The sequence below is a fragment of the Spizellomyces punctatus genome (genome assembly GCF_000182565.1).
Source record: "Spizellomyces punctatus DAOM BR117 chromosome Unknown supercont1.3, whole genome shotgun sequence".
Classification (NCBI taxonomy): domain Eukaryota; kingdom Fungi; phylum Chytridiomycota; class Chytridiomycetes; order Spizellomycetales; family Spizellomycetaceae; genus Spizellomyces; species Spizellomyces punctatus.
Genome location: NW_015971539.1, coordinates 69,630 through 83,213, shown reverse-complemented (window position 1 = coordinate 83,213; position 13,584 = coordinate 69,630). Strand labels below are relative to the sequence as shown.

Sequence of the window (13,584 nt, the reverse complement as noted above, 5' to 3'; positions counted from 1 at the left end):
TCGAACTTGTCATCAGACCATGTGATGTGCTGTGCCATTGCTGCGCATTTGGACGTTTTGCCATTTCTACCACCTTTTTGTTTGTGGAAGATTGGGCTGATCATCAGGACAGGGAAGTAACAATGTTCAACTTGGAACTTGGTTGGTTGTCTGACAGCACTCGGGCACACACCCGAAAGCTGCGGCGCGTTGCAGAGCACACCATGCATTTGGACCAAAGATGGCTGCAAGCGGTCAGGGTGATAAGAGCACTTGGGGCAAGAAGATTGGACGAAACGTCAATTCCAGTTACATTGCAGGTAGTGGAAGAAGCGGGAATGTCGCGCAATGAGAATGGACAACAACAGGGTGACGATGTATGGGATTATATAAAACAGCAATATCCCGATGGCCCTCTCTGTCTGCAGCACTGTTTGACAAAGGTTAATGCCTAGCAGGCTGGCTCTTAGTGTGTCATCTGAGTGTGCACTCGATTACTGCAATGGTAGATGGCCAAGCATATCCATATTATCCTTACACAGATCCTTTGATGGACCACTCGATATATCATGAGACTACTGCCAGATCCGCCATCCTACCAATCTGGTCGGTGATTAATGAACTATGGTTGGCATTAAGAATCGCATCCTGTACAGCATTGAGCTACACGGATACTTTGCGTTGAACAGAGTTATAGGTTTGATTATTAGCACAGTGTTGAATAGGAGCGGCGTTTGTCAACACGACTTGGGGTAGAGTGACGGGGCTTCCCCTTACTTACCTCACTGATGTCAGTCCTCGACTCTCTACGCAACACGGGAGATTGAGAGGTGTGGTTCCTAGGAAGGATCGAAACGCAATTGCCATTGCTTCTTAATTGCCGTGATACGTATGGACAACCTAAGAGAAAACTGAGATCGAAATCAGAGTAGATACTTTAGGCTCCATAAAGTGCTCATGGCATGTGAACAATCGATGCGATGGCCGCCTTACCGCATGCACGAAGCACTAATTTAACAGATATGTATTCATTGGACATATTGACATACAGCTCCAAGGGCAACAATGAAAAAAAAGGGTATAAACCCGTAACTCGCACGGGGTTCTGCACCTACGAAGCAACAACAAACACACACACACAAACACACACACACACAAACACACACACACAGATAAACACAATTACGCCATAGAGGCCGTCCCTAACTCCACGCAAGTCGCTTCTCTCATCGCACGCCGTTCCCTCCGCTCTATTACAACTGCCAGCACCCAGCACCCAAGCGCGATACCGCTCATAAGGATAAAAGGGACGTGAAAGTCGAGGGGAAAGGGGAGATTGCTAGTTGACGCTCGGGTCCAGAGTAAGCCTGCAAAAGCTGGTCCGATGGTTCTAGTAAAGAAGTTGATGTTGGTTTCCCGAGTATCCAACGATGAGAGTGTATTGGAGCCTACCTCGCCGCGGAACAGGCAACTTGGCCAAAGCCGTGAACGGTCCCCAAGGTAGACGGTGATGGTGCAGAGTTATTAATCTAGTACCATAGCAATTGTGCATTCTCAGTTAGCATTTTTAAACTTTTCAAAATTATGCATAAGTCAAAACGCACCATAATCATGATGGAAATATATCCAAAAACAATTGCCACTGTCCTCCCAACCAAACACCCGACCAACCCGACCACCACGGCAATCCGCCCCTTGCGAGTCAAGTCCCCAACAAACCCGGTACCAAACACAAACACTGCCATCCCGACCGCAGCTGCCTTCAAACAGGCTCCTAATCCCCATCTTTGCTCACAAGGAGGGTATACGACGGCCTGAGCAAAGACCTGGATCACGCCCGCGGAGGTGAGGGCAAGTCCCAGGGTCTGGGACGTAAGACCTAGTCCATGTGCTGAAATGGGTGCAACTGCAAAGATGGATAGTGTCTCGTCATATAGGACTTGGATCAGGGCCCACAGTGCGTACGCTAGAACAGGGAGGAGAATCCGTTTTGTTAGGAGGGAGCGGATGGTCCATTGTTTCGGGAGTTTGACGTTATCCGCCGAGACGATTGATCCTCTGTGGGATATGGGAGCCGGTGCGGTGGCTGCAATGGAGGTGATGGAAGCTCGACGGGAGGAACGGTGGGAGGAGCCTAAGGATGGGACTGGGAACGAGAGAGACGTTTTGGAACCTCGGCGGGAGGTGGGTAGATGAGGAGGTACTGGTAGGACCGAACCCATCGACCCACGTCGGGAGGTGGGTAGGGCCGGAATGGAGAGGACCGAATGTGATGATCCTCGTCGGGAAGTAGTCTCCGTACCTCCAAACCCTTCCTCCAAAAGTGTTTCCGCAGATTTCAAAATCTCTCCTCTCACATCGCTGACTTGTAACCCTTTCTCTCCTTCCTTCTCTGCTCCATCTTCCCCTTCACCTTCCACTTTCTCTTTCTCCTTTTGCCCACCCCTCCCCAATGTCTCCTCAAAGCCCACAATGGCCAGAACAGCCCCAAACACACTCAAACCGACACACACCAGGCAAGGAAGAAAATATGGGTGGGTGCGAAAGAATTCAACATTTCTAAAGGCAGGTATCTTGTCAGCCGGATGAGAAAGCAGGCCACCGAGTGCGGGTCCCACTATGAGCAAGCGTTGAAATTATAGGCAATCGTGAGTGACTGAATTTGAAATGGCAGTTGTAAAAAAGGACAAAGCATACCGATTCCACCGAGGCCGAACGCAGTCTCCCAGACGGAGAAGGCGAGAGATCGGTTGCTATCATCAGTTATTTCACCAATGACGGATTTGGCGACTCCAACGTTGCCTTTGTTTGGGAATGCAAAGGTTGTCTTTAATTGATGTAATTGGAATGAAATGGATAATTACGTTCGAAATAGGTTTTACCTACCGTTCAATGCCCCACAAGCCATCCGAAACAGCACCTGAAATGCAAAATCGCACACAAAACGTCAAGAAATCAACAACGGCAATAATCATCTGAAAAAAGGTGGCAGGCATATTACTCACCGCTTGCAAAAACGTCCTACTGACACCAAACAAACCCACAAAGACACCATTTCCCAGCAACCCCGCCACCAGGACCCACTTTCGTCCTACTCGGTCCGAAAGCCATCCCCAAGGTAAAGCCGTCACGAGTTGGGCGAGGCAGAAGGAGGAGGTGATGAGACCGACGTAGGTTCCAATGTGGGTGGATGTTGGGTAAAAGTCTCGGACCATAAAGTAGATGAAGGGGAGGAGGACACCGAATTGGAGGGGGTCTAGTGAAGTGTGCATTTTGGAGATTAGAATAATAACATCAGTCAGATGCAAAAGGGAACTCGAGAATAAAGGGAACCCCGTACCAACAAAAGTAACCAAGCACACAACGCTCATCCTCCGCCAATCCAGCGGCGTCCTCTTTGGCTTCCCTTCCCCTACTGATGCAACATCCGGCATCGTAACTTGGACTATGGTATCCGCCATGACAGGTTAACGTCCCAAGAAATTCTGGATTGAGAAAAGAACTCATCCAATTGGATTGGGAACTATTGGATGCAAACCTGGCTTTTTAAACCTTTTCGGAACTCAAAAACCATCTCATGAATCTCAATCCACTAAAGTCAGAACAAAGAAAAATGTGTTCAAAAAGGAGCAAAAAAAAGAAAAACATAAACAAAAGAGAAGGTTCAACATGATGCGAAGCCACTCGGTGTTTGAATGACCGATAGAAGAGGCCCCACGCGACAGAGCGGGAATGTTCAAACGTCGATCACACCCACAAAAAAAAAAGTACCCGAATACCCACGGCGTATTCACTGGCAATTTGGATGTGGAATAGGTACCTTTGTGACGTCAGGCGAGGGCATTGGCCACGGATAGATATGAGGGTTGTCCATGAGCGGAGAGAATGGGTATATGTAAACAGTCGTCCCGAGGTGAAGGGACAGTTATGAAATGCATGGAAACGCCACGGACTTGGTGTCTTGGATAAACCATATGCGTTGGAGTAAGTTATTCACTTTGATACTTTTGTTCGCTGGGAGATCCAAGCGCTTAAAAGTATCTGTGTTCGCAACTCATGATCTGAACATGTAAATCACAACCTATTATGGAATCAGAAAAAGATAATCGCAGAGTAAATCGCAGAAATGAAAAAAATTAAAGTCCAAACAACTGGGTGATGGTGGCTTTTCATATTCCACAAAAACCCAAACAAAAACAAAAAGCCCTGTTCATTAATGAACATGAATATCGGCGGGAAATTGGATAATCTGGTCAGTGAGTGTTTTGACCAGACAGAGGTTTCCACCCACTGGTGTTTGTACGAGTCAGGTACCCAACAGTTTCTCTGCATCTCAATTCTACTGTTTGCTTCAAACCGCGAGTTCGGAGCATGGTTCATTTACTAATTATTGGACAACAGCTTTACCAGTTTCCTCGATCATGAATCTGATATGAAGCATTTTGTTCTATCATGGAATATATTGTCATATGCTGCAAAGTTTCTATCCACAGAAATGCTTGACTTTTTGTTTGTAGCGGACTTTACGCGCTGGTGGCGGACTAAATTGCTGTGCAGCGCATTTATAGTTTGCTGTTTACGAATTCCAGAGAACTGGACCCCGCGTATCACAAGAACCCATTTCTCAAGGAAGAGCGCCTAATGATGACTTTGGAGGGTTAGAAAGCCCAAACGAGAGACCTTTGAACCACTGCAAGAGGCCTGTCGCTCGATCTAGTTGGCTTCTCAGTTGACATTTTCGACACCAACATATCTTGCGGAGTTGAGGGTCCATCCCACATCACCTGAAAAAGCAGTCAGCCAAACAAAGCATAAACAACTACACAAGATCCCTATGTGAATGACCTTCCTTGTTTCTGCTGAGAAGCAGCTGCCTTACTCAGCAACAAAAAAGCCTCAAAGGGTGAGAAACGGAGTTATGATTATGTAAAGTGGATGGAACCAGGTGGATGGAATCCGGATCGGAGGCAAAGAGATGGGAAGCAAGTTGCGGGATTGTAGGAGGTTGGGGACATTTTAGATTTGAATTTGTTACAAGTTGACAGCATGACGAGCAACGCAGCCATAGACGTTGTGCACGCACTAGAATCTCTCTCAACATCCCTCACAAACCTCCATGTTTCCTCCCCATCTGCAAAATGCACTGTCCTCAGTGATGATGCCTTGTACGCCCTGTTACGCTGGCTAGATCCCCTCGAATACCACGTTATTGCCCCGCTTGTTTGCAAACAATGGTGGCGGTGCGTGAGGATGAACAAGGATGGAACATGGCGGCCTCGTGTTGTTTTAATGAATTTGGTGCTTTGGACAGGGGAGGGTGCATCTGCAGGACAATGGAAAGAACAATGCAGTAAAGCCAAAAAACAAGTACAATCGGTGCCAAAGACGACTATTACGAGGCCGTTACCGTTGGAATATTGGACTGTTTTGCCAAAGAGTTATGCGGAGACGACTGGATCGTGTATGGCGGGGGAGGGTGTCACGGTGTGCACGACTGTGGAGCATGTCCCCGTGGACCGAACTCAATTGGGAGAATACTTGAATGCCATTTTGGGGATGCTACTGATGCGAGTGAATTGGTCTCATCCATTGGATGATACGAGACGAGTCCCAAATGTTTCCATTGTACCGTGGCAAATCACCCTACCCCAAGGCCTGTCCCCGCGGTTCAAGGAACAGTTTGTGACGTTGTTGAAGGATATGTGTCCGCGCGTGGTTGAAATGCATTTCCCGCCGCGGGATGTCGTGGAGTGGTTGACGCCTGTTGCAGAGGATTTGTGGGTGTTACGGTTGGGGAATATACGAAAGGAGGACCCGGTGGAGTGGGACAATATTGGAAAGTTTACAGTGCTCAAGAGGTTAGAAATCAATGGAGCGGCGAATGAACCAAAGGACACGGCCAAGTCGGAAATAAATCTCGCTGCTCTCTCTCTTCTCTCTCATCTCTGTGAACTCCATATCGGACCCAACTATGCACTACCAGACCCTGCTATCCTCCTTCCCCTAACCTCCCTCCGTATTCTCTCTATCCCCCCTCAAACCCCATGCACACCCGACCTTGTCCTCCTCCTCAAAACTCTTGACACACTCTATGGCCTAACGGATCCCACTCCCTCTTTTTGGACCGCTGTGCCCCCATCACCCCCCCTCACCCTCCTATCCATCGTACTCACGGACCCGACATTGGACACCCTACGGGAAACTCTTGGATCCCTCTCTGTGTTCCCGCGTCTCAAATTCGTGACGATTAAACCTGCGAACTTGACTTCGGATGGGGTGTTGGGTGTATTGAAGGAGTTTAGGGGGGTTTTAAAGGTTTTGGGTGTGAGGATTGAGGGGGTTGCGATGCGTGTCAAGGATGTTGGGGATTGGGCGGCGTTTAATTTGGTGGAGGAGGGATTTAAGGTGAGGTGGAAGGCCTAATGAATGTGTCAAACTTTTTTGTAGATGAAAGGGTGTATATTTTTTTGCTTTGAAGGATGTGTTTAGTTTGATGGGGGATGATGGGGGATGGATATTGAAGATGTGTGAGATGATATTGGGGATTGTTAGATCTTTCGGCAAGGGGATCCCTTGCAAATCGTGCTCGAAAAGTGTTTCGTGTTCAGCACACCTTTGTCGCGTGGTTCCTCCCTTGTTTTTGGGACTTACACGACAAAAGAATATTGCTAAAAAGGATAAAAACAATAATTCATGTTGTTAACGGGTTTATACTCTGCAAATACAAAAAACATGCACAAAACAAACACACCTTTAGCGCATGGACATGCAAAACGTAGTTTTTTTTTTTCATTTATACAGTACGTCTCTAGGTACAATATACCCCCCTTCAGGAGAAAATACATCCACCCTACCATGTCCCTCAAAGCTCACCCACCCGACACCCCCCAACCCCAACTCCACCTTCTCACCAACGCGCAGTTTGACTTTGGTAGCCAATTTCAACGGCAAAAACTCTTTTGCACGGCCAAGCGGTGGGAACATGATGTGCTCACCACCACAATGTTTAGCGTACAAAATGTCGGCTTTAACGGTTCGACAGCGATGAAGGGGTAAGAGTTTGCTTCCGTAGAATGTAATGGAGAGAGGTGAATCTCTTGCGTCAAAGCGGTATAACCCGCCAACAAAGAGTGTTTGACCAGGTCGCAGGTTTTTTTGGTGAGGTGTAATTCGGGTGGTTGGAAGGACGAGTTTGAGTTCTTGGGTTGTGAGGTGGTGGGTTATTTGGTGTGGGGTATATAAGCCTGGTGTATCAAAGATGCGGCCGGGTGTTGATGAGAGTGCCATGTTGGTGAGGTTTAAAGGAATTTGAACCATGCCAATGGTCGTGCCGGGCATATGTGACGTTGTTGGACCAGGTGTATCGGTTCCGGTGACTTTGGCAAGTGCATTGACAAGAGCGGATTTACCAACATTGGTGCAACCGATAAGAAATAGGTCTGTCCCTTCGGATTGAACTGGTGCAATGCGTTCAACAAGGTCCAAGAGACCTTCACCGGTTTTTGCACTCGTCAAAAGAACGTCGGTGATGTTTAGAGATTTTTTGGCTTCCCTTTTTAACGCACTCTTGAAACTATCTCGATTGACGTCCGGTAGTAAATCCACTTTATTGCCAACGAGAATGACGGGTTTATCGTTTCCAACCAGATTTCCGAGACCTTTTATCAAACTCGCAGGAAAATCCACGACATCGACAACAAGGAGAACGTATCCCTTCTGCACGACTTTAACACCCGATAAAAGTTTCTCGGCATCCGGGTAAGATCGTATCAGTCCTTTATTGTGATGTCGAAGATTGTGACAGCGTTGGCATATTCGGGGTTTTGGAGTACGGAGTTGGGGTTTGAGTGTTGTGAGGGTTTCGGTTTCTTCTGTTGGACGGTATTTTATGGATGGAGGTGGTGTGCTGGATTTGAGGGGGAGGTAGCCAATGTGGGTTGGGTCAACGTGTTGGAAGGGGGCTCCGCATCCTATAGGAAAATGAGAATCAGCATCCGTGCCTACTGTTTGCCGGTAATTCAGTGAAATGAGCATGTACTTGCCTGGACAGGTTTTGGGTATGGGAGGCGTTGAAGACGTTGGCGTACACACTCGATGTGTTGACGAAACGAATCTGCGTTGCCCTCCCAAGAGTTTCCGTCCAAGGACACTTACAAAGCTTGCATAGTTTGTTAATGTGCATTGTCGGAGGGGTTGTAACGCATTAAAGTAGAGCGTGGGATGAGGAGAGAGTTTTGGTGGGTGGATGGTTGGAAGAGAGATGGGTGGCCGTGGGGGCATGGTTCAATGACGAAACTTGCAGAGGTGTGCCAGAAAAAAAGGGTGTGAATGACGCGCTATTCGCACAGTAGTTTTTTGGGTCCATCGCACTCCCAGCGCAGTTTTCAACTCTTGATACGAACTGTTTGTTAATGTTTATCGCATAGCATTTGAACACCTTTATAATTTTCTTGCAATGTCATGTAATGCATTCGTCATGAAAAAAGAAGAAAGCAAGATGTTATATCGTATCAAATGATGGAACAAAAAGTGTAAAAACAAAACCAATACCCAAAACCCATTCATCAGCAGATCATTGAACACTTTAGCAAGTTTCATCATTGACATCACCCATAAGGGTTTGCACAACTCTTGTCAAAAAGCGGTTGCACTCGCTCCAAACTTATCCTACGCTACTCTATCATTTCACACTAATTCAATCTACCATCTTAACCCCCAACTACGAAGAAAGACCCCCAACAACAAAAGGGAGACCCCACAAAACACTGTTTCCAAAACAAATCACACACACAAAAATCGAAAAGCCTAACCTGATTTCCATTCACACCTTTAAAAAACTATGGACCGACACCGTCCCGAAATAAACCGCTACACCCCTCCCCATCGTAAAGACCGTCCGATCCACGCCTGGGAAACCGAGTAAGCGTACTCCATCATAACAAAACTAAGAGTGTATCTAATAATAGTTTGTTGGTAGACCACAACCGATTGTGCATGCCTGGGAAACCGCACCAAAAACAGACCGAAATACCCGACACAGAAAACCCAAACCCAATAAAAAACAATCTGAGCTGCCGTGTCAAGTATCTGGATCTCCTGTGTTTAGGCAGAATAACAAGGAATCGGATACGAATGAGGAGGAAGAGGAATTGAATCCGTATCTTCCTATTCCGCGTAAACCTCAACGACAGAGTTCGCCTTGTTCGCAAGGGAAACCTCGTATAGGAAACGATCACCAAAGAGGTCGATCAAAAGACGATAAACAAAGGCGAGAACAGGATGCGTACGAAGCTTCCGTTCATAACTTTTTTGACCGCGCGCAGTCAAAACCACATTCTCAACCACGAGGTACTCAAAACGAGCAACTAAATCCGTACCTCCCCTCAAATCCCCACCGACGAACCTCCCCTTCACCACCTAAACCCCATAAAGGAACCGACTACGCCAGAGGTCGATCAAAAGACAGTCCCGAGAAACAAAAACATCAGGACGCATACAAAGCATCCGTTCATACCGTTGTTGACCGCCCAAAAGCACATAACCAACTAAATCATCAAAACGAGGAGTTGAATCCTTACATCCCCTCAGGTCCCCAACCAACGGCATCACGGCCTACAAGGCCGGTATCTTTATCACAAAAGTGTCGAGATCAGGAGGCGTCTAGTCCAGATATACCAACCCATCAAATCGAACGCCCATCGAATAAAGGGAATGGCAATGAATCTGAAGAGGTTGGAGAGGTATTGGTTACGTACTTTATATAATATTATAAAAACGGACCAACTAGACTCTTTTGGGTGTGAATTGTAGAATGAGCGGATGGAGATGAACAAGTCTTGTTCACCACGGAAACTTTGTGTGGATCAAGAGTCAATCGGCCGAGCGAATCATATCGAACGTCCGTCGAATGAAGGGAACGGAAATGAGTCTGGAGAAGTACTGGTACGATACATTCCTATAATATGACTCCCGACAATTGAAACTCATTGTTGGTTTACAAAAGAATGACAGTATGGAACCAAAACAAACATCACGAAACCACTCCAAAGTAACGAATTGGGCTGATTTGGATACAGATTTTGATTATAATGATGTACCCATTTGGGAATAGTAAAATATATATAATGTTTTTTTGGTGGGGTGTTATCCAAATGTCTGGGTTATCTCATGAAGAGTTGATTGAGCGGCATTACAGGGGGTTTCGTGGTGATAATACCATGATATGTCAACACGTATTGCATTCTGTGGTACTTCAAGTTAACTCTCACCATGTATAACTTGTTCTGTAAAGATTCGGGATAAAATCATCCACTGCCCCCGTCTACCCATCTAAAATCGTACTTTACAACTTTTCAATAACAACAGCAGAAGCCGCCCCTCCACCATTACATATCCCCGCAACACCAATCTGCCCCTGTTGAAGCAAATGAACCAAAGAAACAAGGATACGAGATCCAGAGGATCCAATGGGGTGTCCGAGTGCGACGGCTCCACCAGCGATATTGAGTTTAGATGGGTCGATATCGAGAATCTAAAAAACATAAAGGAATGAGATGGTGTTGAAAAGCAAAATGCGAAAAACGGAGACTACTACTTTTTGGTTGGCTAGTGCAACAACACTAAACGCCTCATTCAATTCAAACAAGCTCACATCGTCCTTGCTCAATCCGGCGCGTTGGAGGGCGATAGGGACAGCGAGGGACGGTGCAATGGTGAATTTCTTGGGATGGGTTGCTGCGTCGCCGAAACTGAGGATACGGGCCAGGGGTTTGAGGTTCAGTGATGCGGCTTTTTGGGCGGTGGTGAGGAGGAGGGCTGAGGCGCCGTCGTTGAGGGTTGAGGAGTTGGCGGCTGTTACGGAGCCTAGGGGTTTTAAGTATGGTGAGTTTTTCTGAGTTGGTGGATACTCTGAACCTATCACACGATACAATTGTCGTCCGTATTCGAGTAGAAATAGATTTTCTACAAGAAACAGTCGACTGACCACTAGCGGACACTCACCTCCTTTTAGGAACGCACTCTTCAAACTCGGGACTTTATCATATTTGATATTCTTGTATTCTTCATCCTCCACAATAATTTTATCACCTTTACGGTCCTTGATCGTCACAGGAACGACTTCCTCTTTAAATAACCCCTTTTCCCATGCGGCTGCTGCACGTTTATACGACGTGATGGCGTGTTCATCTTGCTGTTCTCGCGAGATGCCGTATTCGACCGCTGTTTCCTCGGCACAGTTTCCCATGTGGACCTATAATCCCGCTAGCGGTTCACAAAACTGTCAAAACAAGGGCGAAAAAAAAAAAAGGACGTACCTGGCTATAAACATCCCAAAGTCCATCTTTAATGATCCCATCCACAGCCTGCTGATGACCAAACTGTGCTCCCCTCGGAAAATAAAACGGGACATTGGACATGCTCTCCATTCCACCAGCCACCATCACATCCCGAGCACCCAAAGCCAAAGCCTGGTATGCAAAGATCACCGACTTTAAGCCCGATGCGCAGACCTTGTTAATGGTGGTTGCTTCGGTTGTTTCAGGACATCCAGCAAAGATGGCTGCTTGGCGAGCGGGGGATTGGCCTACATTGGCGGAAACGACGTTTCCCATGTAAACTTCTTGGACATCAGATGGTTTCAGACCGGCTTTTTCAATGGCGCCCTTGATGGCTGGTTTTGTATAATGTTGAGTTTACACTCTTGGGATTTTGTGACATTAACGATTAGACGTTACCTACACCCCCCAATTGGGGAGCAGAGAGCTTTGCGAGGGACTTTTGGAAAGATCCTACGGGTGTACGTGCAGCAGAGACGATCACGACCTCATTGAATGCATTGGAGGTTGCGTATGCCCTCGTCAAGGAGGGAGCGGCGGTTGCGATACGACGTGTGAGGAGCATAATGTATAATGAAATGTAGGATGTGAAATGTGTGAAATGGCCAGACGAGTTGCGGGAGTGTTCGGGCAAAGAAATGTTGAGGCTTTGAAATCGGACTAAGCCTGATTGCGTAAGCCGGAGGTCTGATCGGCCGATCAGGGGGACTACCCATCTGGGCATTCGTTCAATCCGTCCTCCAAAGCAACGTGCACAGCAACTCATTTTCTTTGCTGCAAAGTAGAATATTGTGAGTATCGCTCACATCATTATTGGGCATAGATTAGCAGGTGCTGTCAGCGTTGCCCTTTTATTGTTCTGCTGGAATGTTGAATTGGTGTTCCCACACCAGAAAATGTATGAAACCAGTGAGGGAATGCATGAGATTTGAAAACCTCTTATACAGACTATGCTTGCACCCTCTCTGCACTTTCAAAAATCGTGTTCAAAACGCCCTTTTGCAACCCAGCAAATGGAGGTAGCATTATCAGCCCTAATGAGTTGTGTGCCCGTCTTGAGGGGTGATTTCTTACACTCTTGATTCTCACAATTCTTTCCCCATATAAAGCGGAATCTTACAATGCGCTGTGTTGAGCCCATTCAAAGCTATCAAGGGGGTACAAAGAGACGGGCATACTCGCTCCGCTTACCGATTGAACTCACCCTTTCTTTAGGATAATGGATCAGAATTTACTCGTCATACTAGCGAGAAGGTTGAGAAACCTAAGCGTGGGGGCTGAATCCGTGGGTAGCAAATGCAATACCCTGCGCACTATCACTATTTTGTGCTGTTAGTAAGCCTAACCCAACGTGCGAGTGCAGACGCCCCGTCCATGTGGGGCAAATACAATCCAAATGCATCCTCCACTATAGCTGCACGCAACATGCAATCTATTACGTCGATCCAATTCATGACTGATACGGATAGACTTTCCAAAGACACGTATACGTCTCTGATAGCTCCATGTTCACTCTCCATTTGTTCGAAATTGAGTGATTTGTGTTTGTGACTGTAGAGCTAGTAACCAATTGACACGGTGTGAGATGTGAACTCGTAAGTATATCATTCCATACAAGTAGGTCAAGTAAATAGCTACTGTCTTCTTGTACAGAGTAGAACGTACAAGGTGCAATGCAAAAGATTGTTCACACAATGAGGTTGTGCTGGATATGTGCAACGTCATCGCTACGTACTCAATGTTCCAGTGAAGAGTCTTTTTGCTACCAGTATGCATTATGGCGCGGGGAGCACATTCTTACGTACCGAACTAATAAACGGTCAAGCACAGATCAAATTGATATTTCAAAGGATCTTCTAGAATTTTAAGATCCTGCGCGGCCGGGCTAGAACTCTAAAATATGGTAGACACGATTGGGTGCAGGCTGTTCTTTAGAGTGATCGTGTGGTGAGCGTAAAAAGAGTTCATTGTTTGGAAGCAAACGGAAACAAGGTGCAGCTGCGAAATGTATACAGGGCACGTAGGTGATACCTGTTTCGCTTCAGTCCATTCATTCCTGAATGAGAATCAATACATAGCACCCCTGCTCGTTTATTTTGCATTTTCTAGGGTATTTTTGATACATATGGATGAGGTCCAATAAGCTTTCACTTATCCTGCAATCTACAACAAATTCAAGCAGTGTATGAGTGAGGTTCACCCAACGTGATCAGGAGCATGTGCGAGGCAAGTACTTGTCCATGACACGACGTGAGTGTTACATTGCGTT

General features: G+C 46.6%; 5 protein-coding genes across 5 annotated transcripts; 2 read left to right on the top strand and 3 right to left on the bottom strand.

The window, feature by feature from the left end:
• Positions 1-1,029: 1,029 nt before the first annotated feature.
• On the bottom strand, positions 1,030-3,583 carry SPPG_01717 (uncharacterized protein). The gene is made up of 7 exons (XM_016750032.1): positions 3,320-3,583; positions 2,985-3,235; positions 2,866-2,899; positions 2,677-2,781; positions 1,584-2,596; positions 1,432-1,508; positions 1,030-1,369 (listed from the first exon to the last, which is right to left on the bottom strand). The coding sequence occupies exons 1-7, from the start codon at positions 3,438-3,440 to the stop codon at positions 1,162-1,164; spliced, it is 1,809 nt and encodes a 602-aa protein (XP_016610667.1). The 5' UTR covers positions 3,441-3,583; the 3' UTR covers positions 1,030-1,161.
• A 1,395-nt stretch (positions 3,584-4,978) lies between these two features.
• SPPG_01716 (uncharacterized protein) lies at positions 4,979-6,743 on the top strand. Its single transcript, XM_016750031.1, has one exon. It carries the CDS (start codon positions 5,026-5,028, stop codon positions 6,400-6,402), a length of 1,377 nt encoding a protein of 458 aa, XP_016610666.1. The 5' UTR covers positions 4,979-5,025; the 3' UTR covers positions 6,403-6,743.
• On the bottom strand, positions 6,258-8,480 carry SPPG_01715 (uncharacterized protein). The gene is made up of 3 exons (XM_016750030.1): positions 8,022-8,480; positions 6,731-7,949; positions 6,258-6,647 (listed from the first exon to the last, which is right to left on the bottom strand). Exons 1-2 carry the CDS (start codon positions 8,257-8,259, stop codon positions 6,769-6,771), a joined length of 1,419 nt encoding a protein of 472 aa, XP_016610665.1. The 5' UTR covers positions 8,260-8,480; the 3' UTR covers positions 6,258-6,647; positions 6,731-6,768.
• Positions 8,481-8,818: 338 nt separating this feature from the next.
• Positions 8,819-10,090, top strand: SPPG_01714 (uncharacterized protein; the record flags this gene model as incomplete). Its single annotated transcript, XM_016750029.1, has 4 exons — positions 8,819-8,898; positions 8,957-9,719; positions 9,790-9,921; positions 9,983-10,090. 4 exons carry the CDS (start codon positions 8,819-8,821, stop codon positions 10,088-10,090), a joined length of 1,083 nt encoding a protein of 360 aa, XP_016610664.1.
• On the bottom strand, positions 10,036-11,930 carry SPPG_01713 (acetyl-CoA C-acetyltransferase). Its single transcript, XM_016750028.1, has 5 exons — positions 11,715-11,930; positions 11,295-11,650; positions 10,981-11,230; positions 10,574-10,842; positions 10,036-10,510 (listed from the first exon to the last, which is right to left on the bottom strand). Exons 1-5 carry the CDS (start codon positions 11,878-11,880, stop codon positions 10,322-10,324), a joined length of 1,230 nt encoding a protein of 409 aa, XP_016610663.1. The 5' UTR covers positions 11,881-11,930; the 3' UTR covers positions 10,036-10,321.
• Between the last annotated feature and the right edge of the window lie 1,654 nt (positions 11,931-13,584).